The sequence below is a fragment of the Elephantulus edwardii genome, unplaced genomic scaffold (genome assembly GCF_000299155.1).
Source record: "Elephantulus edwardii isolate Elephantulus edwardi_28Jun2011 unplaced genomic scaffold, EleEdw1.0 scaffold00009, whole genome shotgun sequence".
Classification (NCBI taxonomy): Eukaryota; Metazoa; Chordata; class Mammalia; order Macroscelidea; family Macroscelididae; genus Elephantulus; species Elephantulus edwardii.
Genome location: NW_006399759.1, coordinates 22,933,724 through 22,951,420, shown reverse-complemented (window position 1 = coordinate 22,951,420; position 17,697 = coordinate 22,933,724). Strand labels below are relative to the sequence as shown.

Sequence of the window (17,697 nt, the reverse complement as noted above, 5' to 3'; positions counted from 1 at the left end):
TTAATTTGCATCTCTCTTAGAGCTAGGGATTCTGAACATTTCTTCATGTGCTTGTTGGCCATCTGAATGTCTTCTTTGGTGAAGTGTCTGTTCATATCCTGTGCCCATTTTTCAAATGGATTATTTACCTTTATCTTGTGGTGCTCAAGTATTTTATAAATTCTAGATATAAGTCCCTTATCTGACATATGACTTAAGTTTTAAGAGGTATACATTTAGCAGTAACTGACATAACTATGCTCATCTTTTTCCCCACCTCCATCTCTTTATTGGTATGCAAATAACTATTCATATACCTTATTGGGTTTTTTTTTCATATACACAGTAGAGGGCATGTTTCACACTTTCCATCACTGGCATTACATTTCATGCAGTCATTTCTGTTTATTGTGTTTATTAATTAATAACTGTTGGACTATGCTCATCATTACCCTGCCTGTTCATGTCCCCACCAGATCTTTCCCTTTTCCTTTGGCCCCCTCCCTCCACCTGTCACATTGTGCAACCCTGTGATTTTCCCTCTGCCCATCCTCACTCCTCTGCTCCTACCGCTTCCCCCCTTGGATCCCCATATATGTCTTACTAGTTATCCTTCTATTTTTACAGTAATGTTCTTTTGCAATATTTGTTCTTATGAGATTGAGTTAGTTCATTCAGCATAATGCTCTCCACTCTCCAAAGTTATGTTATCTTTTACAAAGTCATTACTTCTGAGTGCTGTGTAGTATTCTGTTGTGTTACAGTTTCACTGTTTCTCAATCCATTCCGTTGTGTTCGGACATTTGGCCTCTATCCATGTTCTTGCAGTGGTGAATAATGAACACTGCTATGAACATTGGTATACAAATCTCTGCTTGTGTCTCAGTTCTAATGTCCTTGGGGTATATTCTTAGCAGTGGAATAGCTGGGTCTTACAGAGTTTCTATGTTTAGCTTTATTAGGAAATGCCAGATTGTCTTCGAGAGTAGTTGTACCAATCCACCAGCAGTGTATGAGAGTTCTAATCTCTCCACATCCTCTCCAACGTGTATTACTTACTGTTCTATTAAACTTTGCCACTGCTACTGGGGTGAGATGGTATCTCATTGTGGTTTTGATCTGTATCTCTCTTCTTGCCATTGATTTTGTATCCTCACTTTTTGTATATTAAATCTCTGCTCTCCTTTAGGACCCACATGTTGACTGTTACACAGTGTCGTCTATCAAGAGTAAACTAGGTTTGGACAGAGATGCTCTAGTTGGGCTAGCAATACTGCTTGGCTGTGATTATCTTCCAAAGGTACACTGAGATTGTCATATTGATTTACTGGTTAGAATATGTCTTTTAATACATTACATGCTTTTTAAATATAATATAGTTGGATGATTACAAAGAATTAAAAAATTTTTTGAAAAGCTGACTCATTTCACACTGAATTGTGTAAACTGCAGTAAAGGTAATTAGTACCACAGTTTACATCTCAGAATTTTGGTGACCTAGTGGTAAGAAGCTGTGCTTCTATCCTAAAAGAATGCAGTTTGAATCCACCAGCTGCTCCACAGGAGAGGGATGCGAACGTCGTGTGATTAGTTGCCTCGGAAAAGCAACCAGAGTGTCAGCTATGGGTCGGTTCTGACTTGAGGGTCAGTTCTGACATGTGGGTCGGTTCTGCCTTGATGGTACACAGCAACTCTAGATTAATGAAAGAATCACATTCAAGTTTTAATATCCTTTTAAAGAATTGTAGGAATTAATGTTTACTTATATCAATGTTAGTTTTTTACACTGTTTTCTCTTTACTTTTCAATCTCCACTTTAGCTTTCTAATGGTGCACATGCTCAGTGCAGTTATTACTGTTGTGAGGTAACGTAATTATTGGGGTAAGCAGTTTATTCTTCTGTGCCTTGGCACTGCACTGACTAATGTTCATGAACACATTCCATATATCTATATATATCTTAAAATGTATAATATTATACTCTAACATAGCCATAGTACGTGAGTGTGAAGTAATTATTAAGAGTTTAATTCCATTTTTTAAAACATGGTATTTTTAAATATTAAATGGCTGATACTGTAGCTCTTACTCTGCAGCCTTTATGTTCTGCTTACCATCTGTGAATCCTTTCCTACTAAATGCCATACTTCCCTTTTTCCCCAAGAAAAGTCCAAAGAAGAATGGCATAAATTTTAACCTGCCCTTAAGTAGAACAGAAGGAATTCTAGGATACTAACATTATTAAGTTGTGTTTCTATCAGTAGCCAAATAGACACTTTCTTAAATTAAAAGTAAAATTAATAATTTCTTAAATATAAAGATCCTCTAAATATCTTAAAAATAATGATTATTATAATTTTTCTTTTTCAATAATAGGCCCCTATTTCCCACATGATAATTAAAATTAATTTTCCCATATCATAATTCAAATCTAGAAAAAGCTCACTGTTGAATTAGAAAAAAATTTTGCCAAATTATACTGACAGAAGAAACCATCTGCAGTGGTGTTTATATTACTCTCAGCTATTTTGGGGGTTTTATATCCTTTGCAATCAAAGCTGCTCTTTTTTTCGCATTATTCTACTTGAATACTTTTATGCATATGTACTAATGTAATTTACCTTCAAAAAGCTCATTGTTGTTGTGTGCCATCAAGTTGGAACCGACTATAGCTAACCATTTTTTGAGTTTCCAAAGGAGTTAATCATACAGGAGGAAATTATCCATTTTTCTCCCTCAGAGACTGGTGGATTTTAATCCTGTGACTTCAGGATTGTAGCACAGTTTCTACCAGTAGGCCACCAGAGCCCCCTTCAGAAAGCTTAAGTATACCAAAATGCTAATGTTAAAACCAAAACCAAACCCATTGCCATCAAGTCAATTCCAGCTAATAGCAACGTTATAGGATTGAATACAACTGCCGCAGAGGGTTTCCAAAGCTATAAGTCTTTAGAGAAGTCGACTGCCACATCTCTCTTTCCCCAAGCAGCTGGTGGGTTTAAATCATCCCCCTTGAGGTTAACAACTGAGTCACCATCTATACATGATAATACACCATGATAAGTCACCAGGCTAATACACAAGAGAAGAGAGATGCAAAATTTTAACTAATTTAAAAATACAGGAATAGCTGTGAACATAGTGCTAAATTTTGCATGCCTTGTACTTTGCTTTGCCATATGTTACCTTGTTGGTAGCTGGATCCTAAATAAAGGTAGAGTGAGATTGCAGATTTGAGTTAGAGAGGAAATTGCCTAAGCAGACAAGCATCTAAGATATAGACAGTGACAGTTTACTAGCCAGTTTGAAGTATTTATACACTGCTGTTGGCTCAGATGTGTCAGAGATGATGAGAATGGCACAGGATAGAACAGGGATCAGATCTGTTGTTCATAAAATGGTTTGGGTCATACTCATCTCAATGGCACCTAACAACAACAACATGTCTATACCACTACATATTAGCTAGGTGGTAGCCCTGCTTACAAGGACACGTTTATAAACTTTATGGGAACTAGATAACTCAGTTTAAACTGAAATTGCCACATAAATATGTTTTGTTTTTACATTGAAAACTTGGCTTAATTTTTTTTTCATTTCAAGTGTTAATGTTAAACTTTTTGTTCTAGTTGGATGTGTCTTAAAAATTAAATGTTCATGTAATTTAATGAACTTAACTTTTCCCTTCTTATAAATATACAAATGTTAAGTAAAATTAAGTTATTGCCATAAGAATAAGCACTAAAGTTTTCTCAAATTCTTCCCCTCCATCTCCTAAAAGAAATACTATCAAGTGATATTTTGTGTGCTTTCTTATTTACATAGACTGACTTTATAATTACTACTTAATTGACCAATCGAGATCATATTATAAGCTATTCTCTTAGTTTTGGTTTATATAGTGGTAGATCATGAATATTTTTACCTAGCATTCCGTAGAGAAATGCCTCGTTCAGTTGCCAAATTTTTCATTGAACATATATGCCATACTTTACTTAACTATTCTCTTGTGATTAATATTTTAATTTTTCTCCCCACATTTTTAAAGGGAGTCCCTGGAGTTGGAAAAGAGCAAGCATTAAAACTTATACAGACTTTGAGAGGGCAAAGTTTGCTACAGAGGTAATTAAAAATTACTTTTCTTAAGACATTGGTCTTTTATTCTTGTTGAATTTAATAACCAATATGACTAAAAAAAATAGAGTATTGTATCTTGAGTTAGTCTATATGTTCATTTTAAATGTTAAATGGATCTTAGCTGAAAGCAGGGAATACCAGAGGAATGTCTATCTGTTTTTCATTCACTATGCAAAGGCATTTGACTGTGTGGATCATAACAAACTGTGGCTGACTCTGAGAAGAATGGGAATCCCAGAACACGTGATCATGCTGATGCGAAACCTATACTTGGACCAGGAGGCAGTCCTCAGAACAGAGCAAGGGAACACTGCGTGGTTCAAAATTGGGAAGGGCGTAGGCCAGGGATGCATCCTATCTCCATACCTTTCCAACCTATATACAGAACAGATTATCCGGGAGGCTGGGCTCTATGAGGAGAAATGTGGGGTCAAGATTGGTGGATGATCTATCAACAGTCTACATTATGCAGATGACACAACCCTGCTTGCTGAAGCACCTGCTGCAGAGGGTCGAGGACTGTAGCCTCCAGTATGGATTGAGGCTCAATGTCAAAAAGACAAAGATTTTCACCACTGAGCCAATTGGAAGCATCAGGATGGATGGTAAAGGGATTGAGATTGTTCACAGCTTTAGTTTGCTTGGCTCCGCAGTCAACACTCTTGGCACCAGTAGCCAGGAAATTAAAAGGCGCATTGCCATGGGAAAGTCTGCTGTTAGGGACCTCTCCAAAGTACTGAAGAGCAGTGGTGTCTCTCTGGAGACTAAGGTGTGTCTGATACAGGCCATGGTCTTTGCAATCACTTATTATGCATCAGAGAGTTGGACAATGACCAAGGAGGATAGAAGAATTGATGCCTTTGAGCTGTGGTGCTGGAGAAGAGTATTGAGAATACCATGGACTGCTAGGAAAACAAATAGATTTGTCCTGGAGAGGGTTAAACCGGGTGGCTCCTTGGAGGCAAGGATTCTGAGGCTCCGTCTAACATATTTTGGACATGTTGTAAGAAGAGACCGGTCCTTGGAGAGGGACATCATGCTGGGGAGGGTGAAGGGACAGCGCAGGAGAGGAAGGCCCTCTATGAGGTTGATTGATTCAGTGACTGGGATAATCGGGATGGGAGTGTGAGAGACAGTGCGATTGGCACAAGACAGAGCAGAGTTTAGGGCTGTTGTACATAGGGTCGCTATGAGTCTCAAGCAACTCGACGGCACATAACAACAACAACAACATTCTGAAGCCTTCCAAAGAGAAAATGACTTAAGCCATGCTGTATTTTTTTATTTTTCTCCAGCACCGCAGATCAAAGGCATCTATTTCAAAAAGGGTGAAGGATAAGGGACAATACCAAGTAAAAGAATACTTAAATGTGTTATTTGAAAGGTAAAACTGATTTTACCAATCAGGATGCCTGGAAAGATCTCTTAATCTGACTGTAGGGAGCTTCAGTGGTTTTGCCCACAGGAAGCTGCACCACTAACTTAAACGTAGCCAGCTTGAATCCACCAGTAACTTGGAGAAAGAAAGACAACCTCCTCCTGTGTGATTTTCATCACTGGAAAACCTACAGGGGGTTCAGGCTATAACTTGACGACAATGAGTTTGTTCTGAGTTAAATGTATAGTATCACTTGCTTAATGAAAGACTATAAGAAAAATGCATATTCCTGCTAAGTTGCTGTTGTTGTTGTTGTTGTTGTTTAATGCCGTCGAGTCGTAGACGACTCATAGCGACCCTATGAACGAACAGCCTGAGCACTGTTCATACATACAGTTTCCAGAGGCAAGCCATTTTGGAAGTGGATGCCGCTCCTGCTTCCAGGCTTGATTTAGTCAGGAAGCTCCAGCCAACAGTGTCCACCATGGGTGCCCATTACCACAATTGGCACATCACTGTCACAGGCTTCAGCATCACAGCAACCACGAGTTACTTCAGTACTTAGGAGAGGTCCCTAACAGCAGACTTTCCCGTGGCAATACGTCTTCTAATTTCCTGGCTGCTGGTGCCGAGAGTGTTGACTGCGGAGCCAAGCAAACTAAAGCTGTGAACAATCTCAGTCTCTTTACCATCCATCATGATGCTGCCAATTGGCCCAGTGGTGAGAATCTTTGTCTTCCTGACATTGAGCCTCAATCCATATTGGAGGCTGCAGTCCTTGACCCTCTGCAACAAGCACTTCAGGTCCTCCTAAGTTTCAGCAAGCAGGGTTGTATCATCTGCATATTGCAGATTGTTAATAGATCTTCCACCAATCTTGACCCCACATTTCTCCTCATAGAGCCCAACCTCCCGGATAGTCTGTTCTGCATACAGGCAAGAAATCTGGAGAACAACCACCTGGCCAACTGACTGGAAGAGATCTATATCTGTTCCCATCCCAAAGAATGGTGACCCAACAGAGTGTGGAAACTACAGAACAATATCATTGATTTCACATGCAAGCAAGATTCTACTGAAGATTATCCAAAAACAACTGGAACAACACATCAGCTGAAAACTGCTAGAAGTCCCTGCTGGGTTTAGAAGGGGTCGTGGTACTAGGGATATTGTAGCTGATGTTAAATGGATCTTAGCTGAAAGCAGGGAGTACCAGAGGAATGTCTATCTGTGTTTCATTGACTATGCAAAGACATTTGACTGTGTGGATCATAACAAACTGTGGCTGATTCTGAGAAGAATGGGAATCCCAGAACACTTGATCGTGCTAATGCGAAACCTATACTTGAACCAAGAGGCAGTCGTCAGAACAGAGCAGGGTAACACTGCATGGTTCAAAATTGGGAAGGGCATACGCCAGGGTTGTGTCCTATCTCCATACCTTTTCAACCTGAAAACATTAACCAATGAAAACATAATAGAGTGCAGTTCTCTTCTGCCATTTGTAGGTTGACCCAAGTCCATGTCTACTTTATGGCAGCAAACTTTTTTGGTTTTTCCATACAATTGGTTATTTTATGTTAGCTTAGAACTTTAACTGAAAGTGAAAAATTACTTTTAATTTTGTAAAAGTCTTAGCGGTGCAGCTTCTTGTGGGCAAAACCACTGAAGCTCCCTACAGTGAGATTAAGAGATCTTTCCAGGCATCCTGATTGGTAAAATCAGTTTTACCTTTCAAATAACACGTTTAAGTATTCTTTTACTTGGTATTGTCCCTTATCCTTCACCCTTTTTGAAATAGATAACTGTTTATGATTCTATTTGTTTGATGCTTGCCAACATATAGAAAAGACAAAAAAAAAACGTTACATGCAAATCATTCTCCTATTGCAGCCTAATTTAAGATTATTTTTAAGAAATGAATGTCCATATACTTAAAATTTGTACTTCATAGACTGTATGTACTCCCAAGGAAAGCTGGCCTAGCAATTTTTTTTTTGTTTTTTTCAATTATCAGTTCATATTCATGCAGATGAAAGAATAGAGTGGCTTAAAATTTAGAATGTGGATTTTGTGATCTTACATTTTTCTCTTGTCAAAACCATTTTCTACTAAAGGTTTAATCAGTGGAATGAAAATTCTTGCGGCTCTGTTCAACAAGCACAAGTAGTTAAAAAACTGGCGCATTGTTCTGTGTGTTCCCATCCAGGTGAGCAGGTACAAAGAGAATGTTATCTCCTGGATATTAATTCCTGGTAACCACATTTTCATTCCTGTTCTCGTTGTGCTTTGTAGGCAACTCTATTAATAGCACTTTCAAACCAATTACATTGTCTTCCTCACTGGGTTAAAAATTCTTTGGCATTACGAGTTATGTCACATACATCTTGACATAGCTGTCTTAACAACAGAGTATTAATAGTGCAGTAGACACTCAGTAAGTGCTTATTAAATTAAATAATGTCATGTAAATGATAATAAATAGGATAGATATTATGATGCTAAAATTGGATCATAAAACTATCTAGTATAAAAATACACTTTAAGAACAAAAGATAGTAAACTGGTAAGTTTTAATAAAATGAAACAGAAACCATTCCTTTTTGCATCACTAATTTATATAAATAATTGTAAATAATTCTTAGTAGTCTTACACATTTGTATTATGTATAAACATGGAGTTGTTATACTAATTTCAGTTGCATCACTGAAAATTGCTTGGGCTCCTCATTAGTTTGGGGAACAAATGGCCTTTTACTCTCAAATGAGTCTATTTGTCTGAGTATGTTGCATTAGCATTGTTAAATGATAGATAAAATCATGGAAGAAAACAAATACTTACAGGTGGCCTCCTAAAGTTTTTTGACAGCTTATGAGTGACAGCTTTAGGTTATATCAAATGTATGCCTTTTCCACAGACTCAGAACAGTGTTTTGAGTGAGTTGTTCCTTTTAAATGAACTAGTGTCCCATACCTGTACTCCACTCATTATTTGTTCAAATCTCAGTATAGTTTAAAAATAATTACACAGGCAGCTGGAAGCTAGATGCAACAAAGCTAGAAAAACAAACCAATAAAAATATCACAACTAGGGGAGCTCTGGTGGCCTAGTGGCAAGAAGCTGCAACTACAATCCCAGAGGTGCACGGTTCGAATCCACCAGATGCTCTGCCGGGGAAGGAGGGGCAATCTCCTCCTGTACCAGTCAGATCTGATTTGACGGTACACACACACAAAAATAAAAAAAAAATAAAAAAATCACAACTACTATATTCTTTTATCTAAATTCACTTTACAAATTATTGTATTATATAATCTTTTTAATACTAACAATTACATCCCACAGTTTTCACATTTATAACTACCACAGAATTTTCCGCATTTGATTATTTTAAATGCATTGGTTCAAGTTCAAGTGAGTATTTTCAGACAAAATAATTCACACTCCCATCCCCCCAGGGGGGGAAAAATGATTTGCTGTCTTGGTATAGAAATTGCTCCGGATCTGCTTTATCCTAGGAATTATCATGGTGTTCATTATTATATTCAACTGAAATATATTAAAAAGTAATGCTAGATGGAAATTTGGATAAGTGCCAAAAATATATATAGACAGCAATTCTAAAATACTTTAAAATTAAACATTTGTATGTCTCTGTAAAGGTTCACCTAAGGATCATGAACGCAATGGATGCAAATTATGTAAAAGTGATAGATTTTGTGAACCACATGATTATGAATACCTTTGTCCATGTGAGTGGCACTGTATCGAACGTGATAGACAACTAAATGCAGTAGAGAACAATATTAAGAAGTAAGTTTTCTAATATCTCTCTTATTCTATAATGAGCAATTTTATAAACTTACATAATTTTTTGGTTTTTTAAAAAAAATTTTACATTGATTTGCATACAAAACTCATATAAATTGAGTTTCACATTTTCCTTCATTCACATTGTGTTTCATACAAACATTCTCATACGTTACGTTTCATAAAATTAATCACCACTGAACTATGCCCACCATTACCCCATCTTTTCAGGTCCCCTCTGCAACTTTCCCATTTCCTTTACCCCCTCCCTCCACCCACAGCATTGTGCAACCTCATGATTTTCGCCGCTGCTCATGCTCACGCCTCTGCTCCTACCCCTTCCTCTCATAGACCCCATACACCTTTTACTAGTTGTCCTTCTGTTTTTATAATAATAGGCTTCTGTGGTATTTATCTTTCTGAGACTGCATTAGTTAGCCTACTACTCCTCCAGTTTGGGTTAGTTAACCTAATACTCTTCCAGTCTCTCATAAGTTATATAGTATTTTTTTTTAAATCATTGCTCTTGCATACTGCATTGTATTCCATCATGTGAATTACCACAATTTCTTAATCCATTTAATTGTGATTGGGCATTTGGGCTGTTTCTGTGTTCTTGTGATGGCGGATAACACAGCTGTGGACATTGATGTACAAATCTCCATTTGTGTTTCAGTTCTAATTTCCTTGGTATACATATGTTTTAATTATTTTCACATAATATTTTCTTATGTTTAGTGAAATGTTTTATAGAGATCTTTTTAAATTCTTTTTAAAAATTAGTCTCAGAATGTAGTTAATCATTAAACCAAAGAATCCACTATCAAGTGCATTCCAACTCATAGAAAGCCCCTGTCTGGTTTCTATGACTGTAAATCTGAAAATTAAGAACTGCCAGTCTGTCTCCGACAGAGTGGCTGGTGGCTTCTTATCACCAAGCTCTAGGTTAGTACCACAACAAGCTCTTTAGTTATTCAAAAAGAAGCATGAGCATTCTTCATTAAATGATAGGAAGTTAGATGATAGGATTTTTAAGGGCTGTCTGAAATACCTGCATATATTAATAATGGATATTTGATTTATTTTTTCAGAAAAGCTTGCAGTTGTGAAGGATTTCCATTCCCTCAGGTAAAAACTCATAATTCTGTGTATGTAGTTCAGAAACTTTATAAGACATTTGTTTAAAGTCTCAATCCTTATTTCCTTTTCCCTTTCTAGGTTATTCAAGAATTCCTTCTGAACAAGAATAAGTTGTTAAAGATAATCAGGTACCAAAGACCTGATTTGTTGTTATTTCAGGTATTTGAAAATAAATTTTTATTTTGTGGTACAAAATTAGATACTATGATTGTCGTGAGCGGTGGTTTCAAACACGCAGCTGTTTACTGCCTTTGCTTTCTATATTGATTTCTAAACTTCCTTCCTTTGCCATACCAGCCAGTGAGACAAGCCACAATTAAACTCTCCTATAGACAATAATTTGTTGTTGTTGTTAGGTGCCATTGAGTCAAGTATTGTGACCTATGAACGAAAGATTTAAATCTTGTCCTATTGTGTACCATCCTCACCATGTTATATTTTCTGATTATAGCCCTCTCTTGCTTTTAGCTATCCATAGTTAGAAGATACCTTAAATGCATATTTTGTTACTAGAGAGATCTGAGAGCAGGAGACACTAATAACCAGAGAATACCAGTGACCACGTAAATTATCATGGAAGACAGTGCAATTTCCAGGAGCATTGTAATTTGCAGGGAGTGACTTAATTCTGAGTTGGACAGTCTTATACTCCCAAAACCCATATCCTACTGATGGCAAGTCAATTCCAACTCATAGTGACTCTGCCCTATAGGAAGGAGTAGAACTGCCCCATAGGGTTTCGAAGTCTGTACATCTTTATAGAAGCAAACAATCTTTCTCCTTCTGTAACTAGATATGTATTATTCACAAAGTAGAAATAATACTTATAAAGTCACTAAAAAGATTGAAAGTGATTATTATCCCCAGTGTATGGCACAGAGTAGCTTAATATATTTTAAATTTTCTTGCTTATCATTAGAATTAAAAGCATCATAGTGTATTGTGGATTCTTAAAGTTTGCTATTTATTTATCGTATTACATGTAATTTTATTTCATCTTGAGGCTATAAAAAGATTAAATAATTTATCTAACATATAGGAAATACCAGACTGGGGTATCATATAAGGTGCTATTTGTCTCTTAATAACTAACCGCAATTTTTTTTTCATTATACTTAAAGAGATTTACCTTTAAAAAAATGGAGTGGCCCAATCACTATGCATGTGAGAAATTATTGGTGCTTTTAACCCACTATGACATGATGGAAAGAAAAGTTGGTAGAAAGAACTCTGATCAACTGCATCCAATTCGGTAATGACTGTATAAAGAAATCTATTTTCACTATGATAAAAAATTTGTTTTTAATATTTTAATAGTGGGATAGTATAGCTCTTTGTTTTACAAAATGAACAAAAGGTCTGTCTATTAGAATAGCAAAACTAGAGCCTATAGTAAGTATATAGTCATATATATATATAGCATGCTCTATTTCAAACATGTAATGAGAGATAGTGGAAGGAAAGAAATATATGAAAAGATATAACCTAGCTTAACAAGGTAACAATTTCCGTGAACAAGAAGGGGTTTCAAAAATATGTTAACTGAATGCGTCTGGGGAAACCAGACTTGCACAGCCCTGGATCTGGGAGCACCAGTCCTTTAGGGTAAGAGAGAAATAGTAAAAGATATCAATGGAGACAGGTTTATTCCTTAAAATTCAGTTGCTGTGATAGAATCCCCTATTGCTGTTGGGATGTTTGGGTGGAGGATAGAAGACTATAGCTACATGTTTTTGCAAAGTCTGCTAAAAACTATTGAGAAAGTACTGGAGAAAGAGAAGTAAGATGACAGAAAAAAGATGGGGGGGAAATAACCCAATACAAACAAATCCAATACTTGAAAAAATTCAACAATCATGGTATGAATCTACCTCAAGTTAAATTCATTTTATAAAATGATTTTATAATTTTTACCCCCTAGGCATCTCAGAATGTTAAAATGTTCGCTGAAATCAATGAAGCTTTATATCCATAAGAAATAAATATTGTGACTCAAAATTGAGTAAAAGTGATTTGAAATGGTTAGATGCAAAATGTGAACTGTAATGTTCCCTTTCAGAGAAGTCTGCAGTGGTAGCAGGGTACCATATAGTTCTTCTGGTCCTAGGGTCATGGAAGTTGAACCAAACAATTGTTTTTGTTGTTATTGTTGTTATTATGTGCCATTAAGTCAGAACTGACTAGTAACTGATCCTCCAGTAATTTTTCATAGGCTATATAAATCACACAGGAGGTGATTGCAAGTCTTTGTCCCAAGGAGTAGCTGGTAGATTCAAACTGCTAGTCTTTGAGTTGGCAGTGCAACTCCTTACCCAGTAGGCCATCAGAGCTCCCCCTCTAAGGTTAAGGATAACCCCATGGGACTACTCAGTCCATAGACAGCATTTCCTTAAGGATAATGTGTAGAAGACCAGAAGGGAGAGGATAGAATGATGGATGGAAACAGAAACTATGAGGAGGAAAACCAGAAGTATTTAGAGAGAGAGATAGTGTCACAAAATGTTAACAGTTGTTTAATGAAATATATATATATATATGTATCCTTGCAGTCTGAAATTGACCAAACATGCAGTCAAGCTGTATTCATGATAATTGATGACTAGAATGCAAAAGTTGGAAAGAGTGAAGAGAGAATGTTGTTGTTATGTGCTGTTGAGTTGCCTGCAACTCATACTGACCCTGTGTACAACAGCCCTAAACCCTGCTCTGTCCTGTGCCAATCTCACTGTCTCTGACACACTCATCCGATTCTCCAGGCACTGAATCAATCCACCTCATAGAGAGTCTTCCCCTCTTGCACTATCCCTCCAACCTCCCAAGCATGACGTCCCTCTCCAAGGACTGGTCCCTCCTTGCAGTATGTTCAAAGTATGTCAGACGAGGCCTCATAGTAGTCGGAAAATATGGGTTGGGTGAAGGAAATAAGGCTGAAAGTAGAATGATCAAATTTTATATTTTCAATGATTTATTCATTGCATATACTTCTTTTAAAAGACACAAATGGCAACTTTACACATTGTTGTCAGCTGGTGGTCTGCATAGGAATCAGATTGACTATATATATTTGGAAGGAATCATTGGAGAAAATATTGGAAAAATTGGAGTCAAAACTAGGCCATGAGCAGACTGTGGGTCAGATCATCAGTTAGTCATGTGCAAGTTCAAGTTGATGCTGAAGAAAATGAAAAGAAATCCATGAGAACCAATGTGATCTTGAATCGATTCCATCTGTATTACAGAATCATCTTAAGAATGGGTGTGAAGCAATCAACACCAATAATTGAAGACCAAATGAGTTGTGGGATGATATCAAGAATATCATCCATGAAGAAAGCAAAAGGTCATTATAAAGACAGGGAAGAGAAAACTGAAAAGGATGTCAGAAGAGTCTCCAAAAATTGCATTAGTGTTAAGAGACCAAAACAGGGAAAATATGCTGAAGTAAAAGAACTGAACAGAAGATTTCAAAGGGCAGCTCGAGAAGACAGCAAAATATAATGGAATGTACAGAGAGCTGGAATTGGAGAATAAAAAGGGAAGAACTCATTTGCATTTCTCAAGCTGAGAGAACAGAAAAATAAATTTAAGCTTCAAGTTGCAATATTGAAAGATATATGGACAATATATTGAATGACCCAGAATGCATCAAAAGAAGATGGAGTGAATACACAGTGTCACTCTACAGAAAGAACTGACTGACACTGAAAAATTTCAGGAAGTACTTTATGAACAGGAGCAATGGTAATGAAAGAGGATGTGGAAGCTGCATTGAAGGCATTAGTAAAAAAATAAGGCCCCAGGAATGAATGGGACACCAATTGACTTGTTTCAATTTACAGTACAGTCCTGGATGTACTCCCCAGTCTGTTCCAGGAAATTTGGAGAACAGCTAGTTGTCTGCCCAATGGATTGGAAGAGGTCCATATTTGTTCCCATTTGCAAGGAAAGTCATCAACAGAATGTGGAAACTGTCAAACAATATCATTAATATCACGTTTTAGCAAAATACTGCTGAAGATATTTCAAAAATAGCTAGAACAATACGTAGATAGGGAACTGTCAGAAGCTTAAGCAGGATTTAGAAGAGGTCGTGGAACCAGGGATATCATTGTTAAATGACTATTAAGTTCCATATAATTCATGCAATTAGCCATTATCATATGAATTTGTTTTTCAGAATTGTCAAGAACCGAATCAGAAATGGAGTTCATTGCTTTGAAGTTGAATGGGAAAAACCTGGTATGTGTTCATTTTGGGCAAAATATTTTATTTGAAACACCTAACTGTGTATGTTTAGTGAATAGTCTGTAACACACATTTGTATAAAATATAAGTGAGAAACATAGCACATGCATCATGGTTGAATTCATAGTTCACCTGTATTATGTTAAATAAACTTAATTGCCGAAGAGTTACCAACTGTGAATATCTGGCGCTCCTCTGGATTTCTGAATTTTTTTTTTTATTTCTGAAGTTTTAAATTGTTGAGAGGAGATTGTTCATCCTTATCCTGAGAAGCAACTGGTAGATTCAAACCAACAAGATGGGCCTTAACAAATAATAAGTTTGATAAATTTCAAGTGATTTTGTTTTGACAGAGATGTTGTAAAACAAGATTTACAGTGAGCTATACTTCTTTGAGGGAGCTCTGGTGGCTTAGTGGTAAGAAGCTGCACTACAGTCCCAAAGGCGTGCGATTCAAGTCCACCAGCTTCTCTGTGGAAGAAGGATGGACATTCTCCTCCCATGTGATTTACTGCCTCCAAAAACCTGCTGGAGGATCAGTTGTGGGTTGGTTCCAACAGCACAGCACTCAAAAAACAACAACAACATACTTCTGTGAGGGATGTGGTTTACCTGGCAAACCTACTCACTTGGAAAAAAATTCGTTTCTGAAATTTGCAATTAAAACTTTACTATGTTATTTATCTTTTAGAACATTATACTGTAGAAGATAAGCAGAATGGAGACTTGATTCTCCAAACAATTGAAGAAGAATCATTGTTTAAAGCAGCCTATCCTGAGATTGTTGCTGTTTATCAAGAACAAAAGTTAGAACGTAAAGAAACAAAACAGAAAAGTAAGTGCCAGATTTACTATTTCTTTTTTTTTTAGATTTGCTGTTTCCTTAAGACACTTATGAACATCGTAAGAGAGCTATTTGTGTTTGAGTGTATCAAGAATGAGAATGTACTCTAGGTTCTTTTAAAGTTGAAAACCTAGGAGTTCTACTCTATGTCCTTTAACTTACCCAGGTATTGGTCATATAATTGCATTAGCTAATTATTAAGCACCTTATATGTGTGTGTATAAGGTGGATTTTTGTTATAAATAAATTTGATTTATTTCCTAGAACTTAGTATGGAAAACAACTAGATTATAATGTTATTTCCAAAGAAAAATCTTTTACAATATCCAACTTTATGGTACAGTTTCCAGGAGTACATTAGATAAGCCACTGCACATACTGAATATTTATGATCTGAACATAATAGTTTCGTTTTACCTATCTTTAGGAAATTAAATAGATTTGAATTGTATTTTTATTCTTTTCAGGTATGAAAATTAAGCCAAAAGAAAACAGTTTGCCAGAATCAGATGATGTAATAAGTTTTCAGTCACACATGAATTTAAAATCCACATATGAAGCCTTTCCTAAGCAGAATTCTAAATTATATTTTGACATTTCTTCAGATGTTAAACTACCCCAAGAATGTATTTCTCAGCCACCAAATAATTTGCTTTTACCTGAAGATGCTTCCTGTTTGTATATACAAGATGAGCTAATGGCTTCTCCAAGACCTTTGGCTACGCGTCAAATTAAAGACAATAAGTTTCCAACTTCAGTATCTAGTCACCCCAATCATTCATCCCATAATATATCGGTGGTTGCTGATCTACACTTGAGTACTATTGACTGGGAAAGTACTTCTTTTAATAATTCTCCAGCTATTCAGAAGAACATTGTCTCTCACAGTGTTAAATCAGAACTTGAAATGAGTATCCCCAGTAATTTTGAAAATAAAATAGAACAATTGCCATATGAATCACAAGGCTATACCACAAACATCTATAAGATATTGGGTGAAGACCATCAGAAGACTAGTCCTGAAGACCATCTGCTTTCTGGCATTACCGATTTACATCTTCAAGATTTGCCTTTAAAGGAACGAATACATCTCAGAGCATATCAGAGTAAAATGCAAGCTCAGTCCCTATTTAAGGTGAAAGAACCTTGCATTGCTGGCAACATTTCTGATTCACCACTTTTGTCAAAGAATCTCACAACTGTTAATTTGCAAAACGAATCCACAAACTCTCAAGTTCCAAAACGGGACCATCTGCTTCAAGAAAACTGTGAAGTAAATACTGCTTTAAATCATAATAAAAAAAATGATGCCCAAACCACTCAGAAAATTGTAATAAAGAAGAGCGTTTGCCTTGACGTATACTCCTCTGATGAAGAAAGTGCCCCAGTGTTTGGAAAAGCAAAATCTACAACCCAGAATGGGAAGCAGTATTCTCAGAAGCATAACCCAGCCCCACACAGGGAAAAGGATGTTAACAAACTGAGTAACCATAAAATACATATTAAAAAAACTGAACAGCGTGTCCAGGCTTCTAAAATAACTGGAAATGAAGAAACCTATTCCTTGGACCCAGCACAAAGGTCTCTAAGATTTTTACAGCGTCAGAAGGAAAAAGAAGCCCTTGATGTGTATTTGAGTAGTCCTCTTCCTTTATGTCAGAGATTAAAACTAAGGTTCCAGAGAGAGCACTTGAAATGAAATTGAAAATATGAAATTAAATTTATTATTTTAATCTCCATATTAGCAGAGGCAGAAGCATGGTGTCTAATTAATGTTGGAAAAAGGGTAATGTGGTCTGTACAAAAGAATGCCCTAATCATTTTAACCAAAATTATTTAAAATGTTAATCTAAAACTTCATTTTTAAAATGTGTGGTGCTCTGGTGGAACATTTTAGAGAAGTTCTTATGGCTTAATGATAATGAGTTGTGCTGCCAGCCCAAACAGTAGTTCAAATCCACCATCTGCTCTGCAAAAGGAAGATGGGCACTGTTCTCCTGTATGATTCGAAGCTTCTGAAAACCGGCTGGAATGGCAGCTTTGAGTTGGCTTCTTCAAATCATAATAAAAAAAAAATGATGCCCAAACCACTCAGAAAATTGTAATGACGAAGAGCGTTTGCCTTGACGTGTATCCGAGTTTATTATTCTCTATCCTAATTTA

At 36.5% G+C, this 17,697-nt stretch overlaps 1 protein-coding gene across 1 annotated transcript in view; it reads left to right on the top strand.

Annotated features, from left to right (window-relative positions):
• The window catches only part of GEN1 (GEN1 Holliday junction 5' flap endonuclease), a 26,657-nt gene extending 9,424 nt beyond the window's left edge, over positions 1-17,233 (top strand). Inside the window, exons 4-13 of the mRNA XM_006880724.1 lie at positions 1,169-1,279; positions 4,028-4,101; positions 7,612-7,703; positions 9,158-9,308; positions 10,397-10,433; positions 10,524-10,604; positions 11,567-11,697; positions 14,623-14,684; positions 15,382-15,525; positions 16,002-17,233. Of these exons, the coding sequence (XP_006880786.1) occupies positions 1,169-1,279; positions 4,028-4,101; positions 7,612-7,703; positions 9,158-9,308; positions 10,397-10,433; positions 10,524-10,604; positions 11,567-11,697; positions 14,623-14,684; positions 15,382-15,525; positions 16,002-17,233 (2,115 nt within the window). The remainder of the gene's footprint in view (positions 1-1,168; positions 1,280-4,027; positions 4,102-7,611; positions 7,704-9,157; positions 9,309-10,396; positions 10,434-10,523; positions 10,605-11,566; positions 11,698-14,622; positions 14,685-15,381; positions 15,526-16,001) is intronic.
• The last annotated feature ends 464 nt before the right edge of the window (positions 17,234-17,697 follow it).